The 20,433-nt window shown below is 34.8% G+C and overlaps 2 protein-coding genes across 4 annotated transcripts; both read left to right on the top strand.

The window, feature by feature from the left end:
* Positions 1-5,130: 5,130 nt before the first annotated feature.
* Positions 5,131-11,978, top strand: LOC140806106 (transcription factor bHLH62-like). Its single transcript, XM_073162587.1, has 7 exons — positions 5,131-5,682; positions 5,827-6,015; positions 6,103-6,168; positions 6,243-6,311; positions 11,277-11,348; positions 11,402-11,485; positions 11,573-11,978. The coding sequence occupies exons 1-6, from the start codon at positions 5,506-5,508 to the stop codon at positions 11,483-11,485; spliced, it is 657 nt and encodes a 218-aa protein (XP_073018688.1). The 5' UTR covers positions 5,131-5,505; the 3' UTR covers positions 11,573-11,978.
* Positions 11,979-12,166: 188 nt separating this feature from the next.
* On the top strand, positions 12,167-15,169 carry LOC140806105 (putative pentatricopeptide repeat-containing protein At5g65820). Of its 3 annotated transcripts, none has more exons than XM_073162586.1 (3): positions 12,167-12,401; positions 12,482-12,605; positions 12,907-15,169. In XM_073162586.1, exon 3 carries the CDS (start codon positions 12,909-12,911, stop codon positions 14,880-14,882), a length of 1,974 nt encoding a protein of 657 aa, XP_073018687.1. In that variant the 5' UTR covers positions 12,167-12,401; positions 12,482-12,605; positions 12,907-12,908; the 3' UTR covers positions 14,883-15,169. The 3 variants fall into 3 exon arrangements, with proteins under 3 accessions (XP_073018687.1, XP_073018686.1, XP_073018684.1); XM_073162585.1 differs by having other exon boundaries at positions 12,811-15,168; XM_073162583.1 differs by having other exon boundaries at positions 12,718-15,168.
* Positions 15,170-20,433: the final 5,264 nt, after the last annotated feature.

Below are 20,433 nucleotides of genomic sequence, written 5' to 3'. Positions count from 1 at the left end.
TCAATAAATTCAAGAATGAGGGGAGGGAAAGAAGTCTTGAAAATTTACTGGGTTTTATTCTGTCAGCCACTATTATATAATTGGGAAATAAGGACCTGTTCATTACGTATTCGAATTTAGAATAAGACGCGCTCCAGACAAATATAATGCACTGCGTTTTTCATGAAATTAAAGAAAAAAGAAGATGGTTTTAACAAATCACACGCACAGTTCCAAAGCAATGCAGAATGAACGCGTAGTATTGCTTGCTGGAACTCACTAATCTTTTTGTTCTGTTCTCGGTGGAGAGCTTTTCAGAATTTAGAGAGGCCATAAATTCAGTGATTCAGCAGGAGATACCTTCGGCTAGATTTTGGTTTAAATTTCATTCTATTTAAGTCTGCAGCTACAAAACAAACGAATATGTTTTTCTGATATATTTTCTTTATTATTTTTATTATATTTTGTTTATTTGTTTGCAATGATTGACTAGTCTCCTGCACCGGAAAAAACAAATTTTGACAAGAATCTTCCCTTTTCTTGGACAAAATAGAATAATGTGAGGATTTAAAATAACAACTGGTTTTGTTTCTCTCTTTCTGCTCTAAACTTTTAGAATAGATGTCTTGTAAACCAATTGTTGCTTAGAGAATTTATTGACTCGGTTGTAATAAACAATTTTTATTTTAATACAATGCTTTAATATCTATGGTTTATTATTTCTTTATTTGTATACACATATTATCAACATATATAAAGACCTTGATTATACTTTAATACAAATAAATCGTACTTCGATGTTGAAATTCATTTGTAAACACTGTATAATCTAAATTTTTTCTTAGTCGATTCAGCCGTCTAAAGCATGGATAAATGTCGCTTGAGCTCGAGACTAGCATATGTAATATTTTGTACAAAGTTTATTGGTAAGAGCATAGAGATGCCCAAATACGCAGATTGATAGTCATATAATGATTGTTACCGAACTGTCCTCCCTAGGACTTTCCAAGTGGTTATCATTCATCGAGAGGATAAGTCCGTGGTCATGATTGTACACCATTAGTCTTACGACCCGGGACAACACTGAGGTTCTATATGCTAGGGCTGTTCTTTGACTCGTTTACCGACTCCAGGATGATCGTCAGGTGGCGAGATTGAGTACAATTTTGCATTATAGTCGAGAATTCACCGCTCACCTACGAGTGTAGATATCATGTGTGATCTAATAAAATAATAGTGCATGAAATCTCGGGCCAGAGTATGAGATGTACATTAGAGAAGGAGTTCTCCAATTGTATATGCGATGCCACTATTTATTCTCAAAGATGTGTCACATAGTTATCGAATTCTTATGCAACCCTCGATGAACCAATGGTTGCAGATTCAATCGAGATATATGAGATGAATGGACCGTACTGTACGTTAATCATAACCGACTAGTTCTTGCAGGCACTATCAATGATACCTAGGAAATCATGAGGCGATTCTACCGGACGTTTTTATCATTATTTGATAAGTTTAATCAGAAATATGATTTCTGACATTCTCATGACCAATTGTTGATACATAGAATGAGGCAAATTAGAATAAACATGTATAAAGGATTATGTCCTGAATCACGAAGAGTTGTGAACCCACGGCTAGCTGTATCCCTGAACCATTGAGAGTCACACAAGTACTAAATTATTTTGTCTCCATTGAGATAATAAATTCAAAGAGTTGAATTTATATAAAACATTGAGATAATAAATTCAAGGAGTTGAATTTCTAGAAAACATTGAGAAATAAATTCAAGGAATTTATTTTATGATTATATAATTTTGTAGGTAATAAATTCAAGGAGTTGAATTTATAATTTAAATATTAAATTCAAATGGTGAATTTATGAAGGATTTAAATTAATTATAATGAGTGTATGTATAATGGATTTGTAGGAGTACAAGTCCAACATAAAAATTATTAAGGTTCTTAATTGGACTTTAAAAGATTAATTAATTAACTAAACTAGTTGGACTAGAATAATTAATTGATTAAGCCTATTAAATATTTAGTTTAATTAATCGTCCCTAAACTTATATATATATGTGTATTAGGTTATATAGGGTTATGGATATTTTTATACTCGTAATTTTCGAAAACTCTAGACTCCAACTTCCAAGCCAAGGGATTTCAAAAATCGCCTCTTCCCACTCTCCTTGTTTTCGGCCACTTCATATAAATCGAAGATTTGAGCCGTCATCCCGTTCTTCCATCTTAGCGTAAATTCCTTCTAAATCTAATGAAATTTAGAAGATGAATAATTGACCTAGTCGTGGGCTTGATAGAAGGATTGAAGAAATGAGTTTCAAAAAAAATTTCGTAGAGAATACATCAAGAGCTATCTCCGCTAATCCCGAAATATCTGGAGACACGTGAATATTTCACTAAAGATAAAAGTTTCAAACACACTATGAATATTTATTAAAACCATACGAGTGCTCAAACAATAATTTTGAATGTCAAAATTTAAAATTTAAAATTTCCGTTGTGTTTGAGCACGAAAAAATCCGATTCACAACAAAACATGGTGGGTTCCTCATATCACCATCGAATTCAGCCATGTTCTGCGAACTGTTCTCGAGTTATGAACATCCAGGGTTTAACTGTACTCATCTTCCGACAAGGGCCGGTGAGGGGATATCTGCCTTCACAAACTTGGTAGCAAGACATTACCAAAGTAGCCATGCACTGGAACAGAAGATGGGAATTTGTGTTACCTCTCAATACCACTCAAACGGATTTTGCGATAACCCAACCGGTATCTAAGTATTTTCGGGTTCAAACGACTACCGTAAATTCTTGGATCCCTGGGGCACAGATGAGACCTCGAGTGCCTTTTTTGGCTGCGTGGACAGATATAACATGATGTGACGACATTGAAGGAATTGAATATATGTTTTTCATGTATAAAAATATTAGGGGATGGAAGTGGTTTAGTTTTTATGGTTTTTTTCTTTCCGAAATTACTGTCATAAGTTGTCTTGTTTTAAAAGAGTTATATAATTTTAATATTTAAATAAATAAATCTATTTATGTTTTTTTTGAGAAAAAATATTTAATTTTATTTTTAATATGTATAAATAAAATTTTGACTAAAAAATTATATTTAATAATTTACTCAATTAAATATTAATATTTTTGTTTTCCATATATATCTTAATAAAAATATATAACAAAACTGTATTTTAAATTTGATAAAAAAAATAAAGTGATAAAGTGGAGATTTAAGAAATGATGATAAAATGAATATTTAAGAAAATATATAAAGATATTTTTGAGAAGTGAAATATAAAAATAGATCTCTTTGAAAAAATGTGAGATATCTCAACTTTTTTTTAAAACCATTTATAATCTGTCAAACAAATTATTTTGACGTCTTAAGCGGTTTACCACTTTATTTACCAAACAAATAAGGAGAGTCTATAAGCTCAAGACAACTTATAAGATGTTTTTTGAAACTTACAAGCTATGCTAAACACTCTCTCAAAGGTCTATGTCGACAAAAAAAAAATTGTAATGACAAATAATTATAGAAAAACATATATTTTAATAACTAAACTGAAATTTTATTAACATCGCAACAAGTTGGATTTGGTGTATAAGTGGTGTTAAAAAGCCTTGTGTGAAGTAATATCTAGAGCCCAGTTGGGTTAGAAAGATTCTGAATGTTTTCAAAGTTTGGCAAATTTTATTTTCGTTGTTTAGACCATCTTCAACCCATAAATCTATTTTAGTGCAATCCTCCAGAAAGATTCTGAATGTTTTCAAAGTTTGGCAAATTTTATCTGCACACATTTTTGCTGTTTAGGCCATCTCCAACCCATAAATCTATTTTGGTGCAGTTTCTGCATCAAAATAGTGCAGTTTCTGCACTAAATATAACATTCATCTCCACCCCATTTACTTCAAATATTATACTAAAAAGTGTATTCCTAGAATATTCTTTTTGTTTGCTACTTATTTATAAATTTAACAATATAATTATAATTAATGTTAATATTAGTATTAATTATAATTTTATTTTTATTAATAGTTAAATTTATTTATTTGATTCTTATATATATTAACTCTAATATTTATAATACGAATTATCTTTGTTATCTTTGTTATCTTTGTAATTTACAATTATATATTATCTTCGAATTTGTATTCTAATTATGTTTTATCTTTGTATTTGTATTTCAATTGAGTATTGTAATTTTAATTTCAAAATTTTGCTATTGGTTTTTATGATATTTTATCTATTATATATTTACGAAAGTTAAAATATCAAAAATAAAATAAAAAAACTAGAAATATTTTTATAAATTTTCTAATATAATTATTATTAATTTTTTTTTGTGTTTTAATTTTTATTATTAATTATATTTTATATCAACACAATTTAATTTTTACTCATCAATTATATAATATTATTATTAAAAATATTTAATACATATTTATATGAATTAAAATACATTAAAAAATTTTAAAAAAATAAAAAAGAAGGCCCAAACCCAACGCCAAAATGGTGTTGGGTAGACATATGGGGCAGTGCCCCCAAATGAGTTGTATGGACAAGATTCACACACATGTGATTTTTTAAAAAAAATAATGGACTCCATATATATGTGACTAAATTTGAGCTCTTCATTCTATCATGGTGATATTGTCCCTACATGTAAGATAAAATCAGCCGTTAGAGAAGCCCTCAAGATCTTGGACCTGGTTCAATCATAGTTGGAGAGAATTTAATGGGCTAGTTGTACCAATTTAAAATCTTCGCAAGAAGATTATGTTTTAGAAGCTTAAGAAATAATCAGCTAGAAGATAAGATTTGCACATAGATATTGTTTTGTTTGCATACACCTATCCTACCCCATGGCCTATATAAAAAGCTGCAAAAGGTGTTTGTCTATGCTCATTGTCTGGAGAATGTTTCTCTTTTACAGCTAATAGATTAATCTTCCCTTCATCTGGTTCATTCGATGTTGGCTTTAAGGGCACTTTAGATGACATGTGACAATCCCAATTTCAACTCATGATTTAGATTCAAGCAACAAAAAAACTATTGACACGTGACAAAATGTGAATGGTTGTGGACAATAAGATAGCATCGAATGTTCCCAAATTCAGTCAAAACATTTAAAATACAGATTCTTGAATCTGTTTCAGCATCTTTTTATGGGTTTTTGAAATTTTTTGGATTAGCAATATTTAGCATCATATCGTTTACTCCTTTTCTGATTTTGATAACAAGAGTTGAATGAAAAACACTTTAAAACTTCAAAAGGGCTGCGAGAGAAACAGTTGGGATAGCAATGGGTTCAGATTCAAGAAATGAACCTCGAACGGAGGATGTTATTAGAATAACTTCATTTGCCTCCTGTGATCAGATTGATAGTTTTTCTTTCGACGATATTCAAGGAACTCGAGTATCTGTTACTGAGGAGGACCTTTTCAAACATCTAGTGGAGATGGAGACCATTGAATTTAGTGCCTTTTGCAATGAAAATGTGCCTAAGATTAGTGATTCTGTTCATAATCCGAAAAACTTCTTTGATCAAATGGCATCCGACACTCGTGAGGGATTTCAAAAGGGTTCTTTTGTGGAAAGCTTGGAGCGCTCGTTCTCTCGAAAGAGAAGGAAAACAGTGGCGTGAATCTGAACTATCAGACTCCAAGGTCAGAAAATTCAAATGAAATATGACTCTTTTTCTTTCCTGTACACCTTTTTTTGTCAAGTATTTGTTTTGTTCGATGAATTGAAATGTGTTGTTAAGATGATTAATCAAAATATTAATAGAATCTGGTACAAATCGTGATCAGGATGCTGGAAAATCTCGAAAGAAAAATGAAAAACAAATCATGGAGAAAAAAGAACAGCTTGATCACAAAGCTGATGCTCCGAATGGACTTATAAATCCAAAAGCTAATACAGAAACCCCAGAGGAGGATCACATCGAAACCAGATTAAAACGAGACCAATCGGTCAACAGACACAACCTTGCCGAAAGAGTAAGCTTCAATCAATGTCTACTTAATCTAATTCTTGAATTCTCGGTATCCAACATCGGTTAATGTGTGCAAATGTTTGTATTATAGATTAGAAGAGAGCGGATAAACGAGCGAATGAAGTTTCTTCAGGGCCTCGTTCCAGGATGCGATAAGGTGAGCTTGGGACAAACTAAGTTTACCTCCCTCTGGAGTATATTACTAATCACTGGCTTCACATTCCATTTCAGATCATGGGGAAAGCGGTAATGCTTGACGAAATCATCAACTATATACTATCAATGCAACATCAAGTTGAGGTAATGCCCGCCTTCTTCGGAGTCCGATGTTATAATATCTGAAGTTTATTTACCTCAGCAATCTTGGGCATATAGACCCGTTGGCTTCTCTTCTTTTGTTGTCTATAAAGTGATACACAAAAGCCGACACCGAAATAGTTAATAATCTGGCCATTGCCAAAATGTCATTCGTCTTTGCAATAATTATTCTTCTTTTACTGTAAATAATATCACTCTTCCTTCAGTTTCTGTTAGTGGTCAACACAGTCAATTCTTTACTTGCTTAATTGTCATTTAGTTAGACCGTTAGCCTAACTATCAGTAGTTAGGAAAAGCTAATGACCAGCTATAAATACTTGTACAGAAACTTCAAATGTAATTTTTTCCTTTGATGAAATAAGATTCTTCATTTTCTCTTGAGTGTATGTGTGCACTCTAACATGGTATCAGAGTTTTTTTTCCGCAAATTGATTCATCAGCAGCTTTCTCGTTTTCTGCAAATTATCGGTGTTTTTTGTTCTTGTTGATGCGAGGATGTCAAACACTTCAACTTTCAGCTTCAACGATCCTCTATATTTGCATCCTTCCGATGCGCCAGGGGTTTCTCTTGTGCTTGATCCGTTAATTGGCACTGAGAATTATGGAGTTTGGTACCGTGCGATGAAGCTAGCTTTACACGCGAAGAACAAAGTCGGATTTGTCACCGGAGATTGTAAACGACTAGCTGCGGAATCGCCAACTCTGTATCAATGGGAGAGATGCAATGCGGTAGTTCTCTCTTGGCTTTTATCCTCCGTATCCAAAGAAATTTATTATGGATTGGTTTATTCGACCGATGCTTCAAGCGTTTGGGCAGATCTCAAAGAGCGGTTTGATAAAATTTGTGGTTCACGGATCTATGCTCTTCACCGAGAGATTGTCCATTTTTCTCAAGGCTCTTCCACAATCTCTGTCTATTTCTCTAAACTCCGGCAGCTGTGGGATGAGTATGCTTCTTTGGTGATCTTACCGACCTGTTCATGTCCAACATCGAAGGCATATGTTAAGCATGATCAACATCAACGCTTAATTCAATTTCTTATGGGTTTGAATGAGAGTTATGGTGCTATTCGCAGCCAAATACTTTTGATGAATCCACTTCCTTCGGTGAATCAAGCTTATTCGCTTGCTTGTCAAGAGGAAACTCATCGCAATGCTCTTGCTTCACATCCGATTGCTGATGCTCCCACCACAGCGTTCTATTCAAGTTCTAAACGATTTGACAATGTCAAGTGTGATAATTGCAACACTCCAGGCCATACTATCAGTCATTGTTTTCGTTTGATTGGGTATCCTCCGGGACACAAACTGCATAAAAGGTTTCCTCAAGTGAAGAACTCTAAGTCAGCTCATCACACGTCTAAGGTTCCTGTTAGTAATTCATCAGTTTCACAGGCATCTTCTACTGAATCTGGACCAGTGACTTCCCCTGGTGGCATGTTTACACCTTCTCAATATGATCAGATTCTACGATTGCTTGTGGCTTCACCTGTGTCCAATGAAGTTACAGCAAATTTGGCAGGTAATATCACTAGCTTGTTGTCTATTTCTGAAGCTAATGATTGGATTTTGGACACTGGTGCGAATGCTCATATTACAGGAACTTCTAATGGTTGCAAGATTCACAAACATGTCCTCTACCTACTGGATCTGTTCGTCTCCCAAATGGTATATCTGCGCCCATTTTATCTCGTGCCTCAGTGCACTTATCCACCTCTTGCACTATGTCAAATGTCCTTCATGTCCCTGACTTCAATTTTAACCTGTTATCCATATCCCAATTTACCAAAGACAATAATTGTTGTGTCACTTTCTATCCCACATTTTGTGTGTTTCAGGAACTCTTGACTGGGAAGATCACGGGGATTGGTAAACTCAAGCATGGATTATACTATCTTGTTAGAACATCTTTGAACATAGTTAGATCACACCAATGTTTTTCTTCTTCCTGTTTTGACAATAATGGGTTGTCCCCTTATTCACCAACATGTAATGTTTCTGCTTATGCTAACAATGATATTGATATATGGCATCTACGTTTTGGTCACATGTCCGTGTCAAGATTATCTTGTCTGCCTTTTATCAAACAAAGAATCTTACCAAGCATTGTTCCATTTGTCCACTGTCAAAGCAAACACGCACTTCCTTTCCAATCAGTGATCGTGCTATATCCCCTCATGTGTTTTATCTTATTCATATAGATATTTGGGGTCCATATCGGACACCAACTCATGATGGTGCACGTTTTTTCCTTACCATTGTCGATGATTTTTCTCGATGCACTTGGGTCTTCTTGATGCATTCTAAATCAGATACACTTCAAATCCTCAAACACTTCTTTGTCTTTGTGTCTACGCATTTCCGGAAAAATATCCAGACCATTCGAACCGATAATGCATCTGACTTCTTTAACCATGAATGTAAAATGCTTTTCCAGTCCCTTGGTATCGTGCATCAAAGTTCATGCCCATATACACCTCAACAAAATGGGCTAGTCGAGCGTAAACATCGTCACATTCTCAATGTTGCGCGAGCTCTTAAGTTTCAAAGTTCACTTCCTACTATATATTGGGGAGAATGTGTGCTTCATGCAGCTTTTTTGATCAATCGTACTCCAACTCCATTATTGTCAAATAAAACACCTTTCGAAGTTTTATTCAACAAAGTTCCCTCCTATACTCAACTTAAGGACTTTGGGTGTCTATGCTATGCTTCTAATCCCAAGCCTATAGACAAGTTCGATGTTAGGGCTAAACCTTATGTTTTTCTTGGTTTTCCTCCTCATCAGAAAGGTTTTATGTTGCTTGATCTCACCACCAAGCAATTTTTTGTGTCTCGTAACGTGGTTTTTCATGAGGATACCTTCCCATTTGCTTCCTGCCAACCAGCCTTGCCCTTGTTTCCTCACCCCCCATTATGTGATTTCGATGAGGACCATCTTCCATTGCCGAGTTACTCTTCCCCAGCTTCTCCTTCCCAGTCACAATCTGCAGCTACTCCATCTTCAAATCAGATTGTTCCTTCCCGACATTCATCTAGGCCGTCACGTCCCCCAATTTGGACCAGAGATTATGTTTGTTCTGCCACTTCTACTCCCTATCCTATTTCACATTCCCTTACTTATGATCATCTCTCACCTACATATCAATCCTTTCTTGCTTCTATATCTCAAGTTTCTGAACCAAAGACATTCAAAGAAGCCTCCTCTGATCCTAAATGGTGTGAGGCCATGGCTGTGGAAATTGCAGCCTTAGAAGCCAATAATACTTGGGTGCTCGTACCACTTCCTCCGGATAAGAAAGCCATTGGTTGTCGTTGGGTCTACAAGATCAAACATAATGCGGATGGAAGTGTCAATAAGTATAAAGCCCGGCTAGTTGCTAAGGGATATACTCAAGAATATGGTGTTGATTATCATGATACCTTTTCACCCGTAGCTAAGATTGTCACAGTTCGGTGCTTGTTGTCTCTTGCTACTGCCCGAAACTGGCCTCTTTTTCAAATGGATGTTTCCAATGCTTTCCTACAAGGTGATTTAAATGAAGAAATTTATATGAATGTTCCTCCTGGTTTTGCACGTCCTAAGTCTAACAATGTTTGCAAGCTGCTGAAATCATTATATGGTTTAAAGCAAGCTTCTCGACAATGGAATGCTAAGTTTTGCTCCATTCTCCTACAGCATGGCTTTGTTCAATCTGCCCATGATCATTCTTTGTTTGTGAAGCGACATGATGTGCACATCACTATTCTCTTGGTTTATGTGGATGATATTGTTATCACAGGGAGTGATCTCTCTTCCATTTCTGAATTGAAAGCCTATCTTCAAGTACATTTTGATATTCGTGATTTAGGTTTTTTGAAATACTTTTTGGGGATTGAGATAGCTCGATCTAAGCGTGGTTTGTGTCTGAATCAACATAAGTATACTCTCGAACTCATTTCTGAGGCTGGCCTTTCTGGTTGCAAGCCATATGCCACACCCATGGAGCAACACTTAAAGTTAACCACGGCCGAGTTTGATGCAACCTTTACCTCTGATTCTGATGTCCCTGATCTGCCGTTCACAGATCCTTCTGTATATCAGAGATTGATTGGCAGGCTTATATACCTTACTATTACCCGGCCTGATATTTGTTATGTGGTACAGCATTTGAGTCAATTTATGCAGGCTCCTAAGGCTTCTCATTTGCATGCTGCTCACCGTGTTCTTGCATACATCAAACAATCTCCTGGTTCAGGCATTTTGTTATCAGCTTCCTGTGACTTGCAGCTGCATGCTTATTGCGATTCCGATTGGGCCTCCTGTCCAATGAGTCGAAAATCCATCACTGGTTACTTCATCTCCCTTGGTTCTTCCCCCATTTCTTGGAAAACGAAGAAACAAAACACTGTCTCGCGATCATCTGCCGAGGCCGAGTATCGCTCCATGGCTACTGCAGCTTGTGAAATTGTATGGTTGCGTGGTATTTTTTCTGATATGGGTTTACAATTTGCTCACCCTACGGTTCTGCATTGTGACAATCAAGCTGCCCTTCACATCGCAGCTAATCCCTTGTTCCATGAACGGACGAAACACATTGATATTGATTGTCATTTTATTCGAGAGAAGATTCGAGCCAAGCTTATTACCACCTCTCATATTTCTACTCATTGTCAACCTGCAGATATTTTTACAAAGGCATTGAATGCAGAACAACATTATTTTCTACTCTCCAAGCTTGGAATGTTCAACCTTCTTCAAGCTTGAGGGGGGATGTTAGTGGTCAACACAGTCAACTCTTTACTTACTTAATTGTCATTTAGTTAGACCGTTAGCCTAACTATCAGTAGTTAGGAAAAGCTAATGACCAGCTATAAATACTTGTACAGAAACTTCAAATGTAATTTTTTCCTTTGATGAAATAAGATTCTTCATTTTGTCTTGAGTGTATGTGTGCACTCTAACAGTTTCTGTACAGGAAGCTAACTGCTGTGAATGTAAGCGAAAAATTTAAACCAGATCAATTTATGTCGAAGGATGTAAGTATTTACGACATTATGTAAACATCTAAGCTTAAGTCATATCCATATAGATTTGTCCTGCACAAGGAGTAATTGCAGCAACTAAAGGCGATCAAGAAGTGAACTCCAGAATTATGCCACCACCAACTCCTTGAGTGACCATTCCTAAACCAAAACTTTGTCTAAATTCTACTGTCTGTAGCAGCCTGATTTTGTATTGTTTCGTTAATTTTTCGTTTCAGTTGAGCTACGGTTTTAGCAAAGAGGACGCTAGCATAGATAAAGAATGTTCGGGATGGGAATGGGACGTTTGCGTGTTTCATTTTCCAGAAACTGAACGGCTCATTTCTTGTATTTTACACTCTTTTTTGTCTGCTTGTGTTTTGCTGTTGTTGTTTGTGCAGTGGTGGTGCTAAAATTGCTGGCTTGCTCTTCAAATTTTTGCTGAAGTGAAATGTCTTGCAGTTGGTTGTAATCTAATTATACTTACATGGGGATGAACTTCAAGAAATCAGAATACCCTTGTTGATATTGGTTTTTATATCATTGATGTATTTTTCAGTTATCGATGATCACAAGATTCAGACATGATATTTCTAGTTAGAGTTTGATCTTCAAAGATTGTCGGTTTCTAGTTTCTGACTACATTTTGTTTTATTTTGTTTTTGTAGATAAAGTTATACATCCTTTTTTTTTTAAAAAGAAAATTCTGATGTGATTAAGTCTATCTTAGAATTTGCTTTAAAAAATATATATTAATAAATTTTAAAAAAATAATGAGAAAGTTAAATAAAGGGAGATCTCGACCCCTTCATTTAACTTTCCCTTTATTTAACTTTTCAAGAGGCCTACCACCGGAGGTTTGAAATAACTTGGAAATTATCACTTTTTAAATCTTACGGTGAAAAAGAATTTTACTCAATTTAAAGTGAAAATCGGAAACATATACAACTGGTTCCCCGCCTCCGTCCTGCACCGCCCCTTGCGAATTATGTCCATCGCCGGCTTCTGTTTATTGCCCAGTCCAGCAAATTACTTTGTTTGTTCTACAGATCTACGTCTTACGCTCAGGTGGCCTACTGAATTATTTTTCGTCAAATTAAGCTAACAATCGCACCTCATGATCCTTCTGCTTCTGTGGTGATTTTCAGATTTTGCAAGGCTCAAGGCAAATTGCAGATTGCGCAACTAAGACAGATTTTGGCTCCGTCCCTTTTTCTCTCTCCAAAGAATAGTCGTCTCACGAGTAACTGAAGCGACTGCTGCAATTGATCGGTCTGTAGTGCTAGTCTACTGCGTTTCTTGTTTTTATTTCTTATCTCTAATCGTTTTTGTTTTGCCGAGTTTGGGATTGAGATTTATTGGTTTTTGGGTTTTGCCAATATAGGCACGAAAATTTGGGGAAAAGATTTAGAGGAGAAAGACTTCATATTGATATTTCGCCTCCTTTAATATTTTGGAATTGGAATTTTTGTTGAAGGAAATTGAATTATTGAACGGGTGATCCATGATGTAATAGACGACGAAGCTGGCAGTCTCCGGTGTTGCCAATACTAGAATTTTATTGTTGCCATAGAAATGCAGAGAGTCGCTTCGAAGAAATTATCTGTTCTTTATTTTCAATATCATAAACTGTTGAATTTTTCTCTCTTTTCCGCCTCTTCATTCGTGGGTTCGCCCCAGGTGGCATCACATATCGCACAAACTCTTGAGCCCGAGCATCCAACCATACCAAATGGAATCTTCGAAGCAGTACACGAACCAAGAGAAGGTTTTGGTCTCATCCACCTCAAGAATGAAATAGAATTACCTAAGGAAAGTCTGGTACCACCCTATGATGAATATTCTGCTGAAGTTGAAAAGGTATACAGAATATTACGGAAATTTCACTCTAGAGTCCCGAAATTGGAGCTTGCATTGCAAGAATCTGGTATAGTGGTCAGGGCTGGGTTAACTGAAAGGGTTGTTAACCGCTGTGGTGATGCTGGGAATTTAGGATACAGATTCTTTGTGTGGGCGTCAAAGCAGCCAGGTTACAGGCATAGCTACGACGTGTACAAATCAATCATTAAGGTTTTAGGGAAAATGAGACAATTTGGAGCTGTCTGGGCTCTCATTGAGGAGATGAGGAAAGAAAATCCTCAGCTTCTGACTCCAGATGTTTTTGTTGTTCTAATGAGGAGATTTGCTTCTGCAAGAATGGTGAAAAAGGCTATTGAAGTGTTGGACGAGATGCCCAAGTATGGGCATGAACCTGATGAGTATGTTTTTGGGTGCTTGTTGGATGCCTTGTGTAAGAATGGCAGTGTAAAGGAAGCTGCTTTGCTGTTTGAGGATATGAAGATTAGATTCAATCCAACTATCAAGCACTTTACATCTCTGTTGTATGGTTGGTGTAAAGAAGGAAAGCTGATGGAAGCAAAATCTGTGTTGGTGAAAATGAGGGAAGCAGGTTTTGAGCCTGATATAGTAGTTTATAACAATTTGCTTCAAGGATATTCTGGGGCAGGGAAAATGGTTGATGCTTTCCATCTTTTGCAAGAGATGAGGAGTAGTGGTTGTGAGCCAACTGCAACTTCACATACCATCGTGATTCAGGCCCTTTGCGCTCGAGAAAAAATGGTAGAGGCAATGAGAGTGTTTATGGATATGGAAAATGCTGGGTGTGAGTCTGATATTATTGTGTACACAACTTTGATAAGTGGCTTTTGTAAGTGGGGCAAGATTGATAAAGGGTACGAGCTTTTAGATGCTATGATACGGAAAGGGCATACACCAAATCAGACAACTTATATGCATATCATGTTAGCTCATGAGAAAAAGCAAGAATTGGAGGAGTGCCAGGAGCTTTTGGAGGAGATGCGGAAGATTGATGTTTTGCCTGACCTGATCATTTATGGTATCATAATCAGATTGGCATGCAAGCTTGGGGAGACTAAACAAGCTATAAAAGTTATGAACGAAATAGAGACAAATGGATTCAGCCCTGGAGTTGACACCTTTGTCATTTTGATTAATGGGCTCATTGAGCAAGGATGCTTAGTTGAATCTTGTGATTACTTCAAAGAAATGGTCAATAGAGGCCTTCTGGCCGTTCCCCAGTACGGGACTTTGAAGGGCCTGTTGAATTCCCTTTTGAGAGCAGAGATGATTCAGATGGCTAAAGATGTATGGAGTTGTATGACAAGTAGAGTATGCGAGCTTAATGTGTATGCATGGACGATTTGGATTCATGCTCTGTTTTCGAATGGTCATGTGAAAGACGCTTGCTTTTACTGTTTGGATATGATGGATGCCGGCTTGATGCCTCAGCCTGATACATTTGCAAAGCTAATGCGAGGTCTGAGGAAGCTGTATAACAGACAAATTGCAGCTGAGATTACAGAGAAAGTAAGGGAAATGGCCGCAGAGAGACAAGTGACGTTCAAAATGTATAAAAGACGGGGTGAAAGAGATTTGAAAGAGAAAGCCAAGGCAAAAATAGATGGAAGGAAGAGGAGGGCTCGTCAACGCCGCTGGGGAAGAGGTCATAAGAAGGCTGAGCTTTCATGATTTGGTGGAAGGGTGTTCAACCACTGACGTAAACTGGCTTTAGTTGTAACAGTTCGAAATTGAGTTACATTGAACGGGGAGAGTAGGGGTACAGACTCCAGAATGAGTCGAGTCTACTCGCGCACTGATTGATTGGATTTTTCCTACCTTGAGTCACATTATAACTTAATTTTGCAAAATAAGTTTGTTGTAACTGGATTTCAGTTTCTGAACCCCAAATTTATTACAATTAAAATTGAGTTCAACCTGCCGGAAACTGGCCGGGAAAACACTTCCATCTACGAAATGAAAGTTACCCGTGCGCATGGACTTTATCATGCTCTCATGTCTAAGTTTGAGACCAGAGGTCAGATTATATTTAATGCTATATATATATATATATATATATATATTTATTATTATTATTTATTATTGTCGTTGTTATTATTATTATTATTATTATTATCGGTAGTGAAAAGCTAATTGTTAGTATAATCAATGGGCCTTCCTTTTCGATAAGTGGGCTATAACAAGAAAGTCCTATTTGGGCCGTGCATGCCTTAAGCCCAAAGTTAAACCCAAAATTGGCCCAAGCTACGCTAATTAAATGGGTTTACACCATTTGGTGAACTTACGCATTTGAATAATAGAATAACATAATAAAAAAGCCCATTTATATCTCTAATAAACACTCCTAGTTTTACGCTTCAATAAGACTGTATGGGCCAGTAGGCCCACTATAAATTTCTCTCAACTTTGTTAAATTTTCCTTTTGAGGAGGCACATGAACATGGTGGGAATAAGCCATGTACTATGGTTTCCTTAGTGGCAACAAAAATAAACATATATTTATTACTTTTATTGAAACCAAAAAAAAGAGAGTTACATACAAAAATAATTTTGATTCCAACTAACTTGAAATTTGAAATTATATGATCAAGATGATTCGGATGTGCCAACATGATCATCAAATGTTAATCATTTGGTTGATCATTAGTGTTCCTCTTCTTTGGTACAAATCTTTTCCTCCACAAGACAAGTGTTCGTGCCATTTCTTCGATTTTGGTGGCCATATGACCATAGTTTTCTCACCAATTACCTAAATTGTTGTTAAAAAATCTTCGTACTAGATAAGTTCTCCAATGACCAAGTTGATTATAAAAATACAAATATGTAATTAATGTTCGGAAAATTAAATTTCGTAATAATATTTTACCGTATATATGATTCATAGTATTATGATGTGGGCAAAAACTTGTGTGAGACGGTCCCCACGAGTCGTATTTTATGAGACGAGTCTCTTATTTGGGTCATTCATGAAAAAATATTATTTTTTATGCTAAAAGTATTATTTTTATTGTGAATATCGATAGGATCGATCAATCTCACAGATAAAGATTCGTGAGATCGTCTCACAAGAAACCTACTCTATGATGTGTTAGATGCTGAATTATACATCAAATCCGTATCGACTTGATTGATACTTAAATGCAAGATAAAGCCTGGAAATTTTCTTGCAAGTTGAAATGAAAATGGGAAATAATTAATTAACACCTAGCTAGAGCATTAAAGTGAGTTCAAACAAAATAATCGACATCAATCTCAGCTGGCTGGAGTAGTCCCATGTAATATAAGGCTAGTTAAGATAGAACAAGGAGTCACGAATTGGGTTGAAATTGATGGATTATTCAATAATTGTGTGCAAGTTTATCAGCTCCCATGCTCGGATCATTTGACGTTGCTACACTACATGCTTGATTGTTACTTGTGACAGCATCGATTACCATAAATGTTGACAAATATTGGCTACATCTGAAAGAAACATCAAAGACTAGAACAAGCTTGCATGGGACCTTAAATCATAAATATGTGAAACATATCAAAATTTTGATATTTTTTTTTGTCAAGTTATATTGATTATTTAAGGGGGCACGATGGAGATGAGTACGATTCTTCGAAAAAATTGCGTTTTATGCTTTTTTTTTTAATTTTAAACTAAAATTATATGTACAATTGTCTTTCGAATTAAGGCGTCTATCTTTGCATGCATAAGTTGACTCCGCGGTCGAAACATAATATTTTATGTTTATCCCATGAATATTTACGAATTCACTTTAAATTGGGTTAGTCTAGGGAGTTTATGAGTTGTCCCTTGATTTACATAATTTTTATTTGTTATTTAGAGAAACCGAATATATTTTCTAAGTTCTTAATGTTATTTACTTTTAAATTTACACAAAAATTTCCGTGTGATGGTCTTACGATCCTATTTGGAGTATGAAAATGTATTACTTTTAATCTTGAAGTATTACTTAATTATTTAAATATGGGCAGAGTTACTCATCTAATAGATTAGATGAAAATTCGTGAGACTGTATCACAATAAACTTACTAATAAATTTTTTAATGAATTGTTATAGAGATATTTTTAAAGAAATTCGACTTAATCAGAACATCAACTAGGTACATAAAATCTAATCGAGATACACACACACTATCTTATTAAGTTTGAAACATTTAGAATAACGAACTTTGGTATAATGGTTGATTTTTTAAAATATCAACAAAATTATAGTATTTTATTTTCATTTAATAAAAAATAGTACAAAAATCCATTTTAGTAAATTCATTTATTCCTTCATAATTATCATATCTAATTTTCAAAAATTTAAAACTACTAAATATTTTTTTAATATTTATCCAAATTTTTGATTATTTAAATGGTTGTATCATTCTTGATATAAAAAAGCTATTATAAAAAATATTAAATTAAAAATAACACAAAAATATCACATATATGCATAGAAGTCGTGTAAATGATAGCCAGATTCAATAATTCGGGGGAAGCGTTTGAAAAAAATCATAAAGCTTGCACATAAAATATATATCATACAATCAATTAACCAAATATAGTATTATGGTTCTCGATATAAAACCGAACAAGAATCATATTTTCAATCAATCATTATTGTCTGTAGATCTATGATAAACTTGATGTGACATAAGTATGCAAAATTTGGCTCGATCGATTCCTCTAGAAACTTGAAATTGATATCTGTCAAAACTTGAAATAAAACTTGATATTCACATGAAAATCTTCTATGCTAAATGGAAAATCAAAATAAAATTTCACGTATCGTATATCTAGCTGTGTATGTAGAGTTTTGACTTATTAAATATGAGATTAAAATAATATGGGATGATTTTGTGTGAAATTTAAAATAGTTTTCATTTGAAAGTGAGGGAGGATGATAAATATTTGGTCAACTTGTATATATGTAGTTCCATAATCAAGACTTGAACCGATGAGTTCGGTTCGGAAACGAACAAAGCTTAAAAAAAGTGGGGTATTGTAACCCTAGTTCTTGAGCAAAGATACCAAAGTTATTTATGACGGTCACCTTGATGGGATAATGATTAGATATTACAAAGAAACTTAATTCACTAGTATTTAATGTAAAATCTGGAATAGTAATCTTTCTAGGATGCGGTATGATATTAGTTTTTATTGTGAATATCGGTAGAGTTGACCTGTCTCACAGATAAAAAATCGTAAGTCCGTCTCACAGAGACTTATTCTTGTTTTCAATATCTATAGGGCAAACGTGACTTTCATTGACCTTCAACAACTAATTAGCCCTCAATGTAAACATATCGAGCTTTCAAGTCACACGCGAATATGAATAATAATCTTACGATAATGTTTATTAATGGGGACCCATAATTTTATTCAACAAATAATTTAAAAATTATTCTCTTTCAAAATATACTGTATAAAATTTCGTACGGAAGATATTTACGGGATGAAAGTTGTTATTACCCTATTTCGATAAAGATGCTTACAATGAATTTAGTTAGTCATTTGGAAAAAATTTGATTGCTAGATAGCCTTTAGAATGGGAATCAAATTGCGTTTGGATTGAGTCATTTAGATTCCATATTCATTATTCTAAACAAAATTTATAATTAGTTCCCATAATTTAGGGGATTTCGAATTGATTTCTTATCAATTTACTATTAATCATAATGATTTCGAACATATCCAACATTGATGTTACTCTTCAAATAAGCAAAAACTTGTGTGAGACGGTCTCACGGGTCGTATTCGTGAGACAGATATCTTATTTGGGTCATCGAAAAAATAATATTTTTTATGCTAAGAGTATTACTTTTTATTTTGAAGATGGGCAAGGTTGACTCGTCTCACATATTAAGATCCGTGAGACGGTCTCACATGAGACACACTCCTTCAAATAATATATTCAATCTAAATCGAATCATTTCAGCTAAATACAACAACTACATAAAATTCCGGGAATCATCGATCGAAGCCGGATAAGCTATCTAGTAGGTGAGGCAAGACATGTATATTTTCCTTCCAAGTTGTGCTAATTCTCGTCTCAAATTGTTACAAGACTCTTTGACATGCGAGCCTATCTGTAGCAATTTGTGTACGTAACTCGATGACCCAATTAAATTGAGACGATATTCATGTAAAGATCAATTATCTAGCAAGCACTGTTAGAATTTGGAGCGAAGATTTATGTTTAGAAACTCGATAACCCTTTAGGAGGCATGGGTGAGATATAAGGGACCTACGGAATTTAATAGAGGGAGCAAATGGTCCAAGTTGGTGTCTCCTCGGTAGGCTTTATCCGGGATGGACTTAATGTGGTAGTCATGTTAGTTGTCACCATAAGCAACATACTTAATGGTCCCTTCTATGCATCCTCTATATATATATATATATATATATATATATATATATATATGTGTGTGTGTGTGTGTGTGTGTGTGTGTGTGTGTGTGTCGGAATGCATTCTTTATGAAGATTATGTTAGCAATTGACATCTAACACATAAAATATCGTGAAATTTAAAAAATTTGAGCTAGATCAGTATAATCAGCTATATCTTTTAATAAAACAGTACATGATATATAAAACGTTGATGGTATATAAATGTATTTATTTGTGGTGGGGGCAGATAAACAAGGGTTTCACATGCTTTAATCGGCCTTCTCTCACAGCAAACACATGGCCCACGCCTCATCGATAATTTCATACCATTATTTCCTGCTAAATTTTACAGTTTTGAATGCTTTTCAATATTTTATCCAGATGTTCGTTATACATAATAGCACGAATGAAAATAATTAGAAATATTATATGGTGATGTTATATATATGGATTACCTAAAAATTCTCAATTCAAGGTCCAAACGAGAACTAGACGCTCTCGTATAACCTTAACAAAACGAAACAAAAATATAAATATTAATTGTGATTATGTCGCATTCAGAAATTATAAGCAAATGTCATATCCTAATAATTTAAAAATTAGTCTCCCAAAATATTCTCCGTCTTTATTCTTACATTTGACAAATTGATTAAGAGTACAAGTCAATTCTTTAAAATGACATTATCCTTATTTATTAGTAAGTCGACAAAGCTATCCAAGTCAAAACTGTCGTTCACTTGCATTACAAAAAAAATAGAGAATATTAAGGAATTTTCCATCGTCTTGAAACATTTAAATTCGAAGAAGACTTACTACGATTTTTGTTAGCTTCAT

This window comes from Primulina eburnea, chromosome 11 (assembly GCF_022965805.1).
Source record: "Primulina eburnea isolate SZY01 chromosome 11, ASM2296580v1, whole genome shotgun sequence".
Classification (NCBI taxonomy): Eukaryota; Viridiplantae; Streptophyta; class Magnoliopsida; order Lamiales; family Gesneriaceae; genus Primulina; species Primulina eburnea.
The sequence above is the reverse complement of the archived record's forward strand: the minus strand, read 5'-3'. Positions and strand labels throughout refer to the sequence as shown.

What these genes read in the sequence shown, in the direction of transcription:
- LOC140806106 (XM_073162587.1), top strand. Translation starts at nt 5,506, where the DNA reads ATGAAAATGTGCCTAAGATTAGTGATTCTGTTCATAATCCGAAAAACT. An exon ending in CTGAACTATCAGACTCCAAG is followed by an intron (nt 5,683 to 5,826) that starts GTCAGAAAATTC and finishes AATCGTGATCAG; the next exon opens with GATGCTGGAAAATCTCGAAA. An exon ending in GACACAACCTTGCCGAAAGA is followed by an intron (nt 6,016 to 6,102) that starts GTAAGCTTCAAT and finishes TTTGTATTATAG; the next exon opens with ATTAGAAGAGAGCGGATAAA.
- LOC140806105 (XM_073162586.1), top strand. Translation starts at nt 12,909, where the DNA reads ATGCAGAGAGTCGCTTCGAAGAAATTATCTGTTCTTTATTTTCAATAT.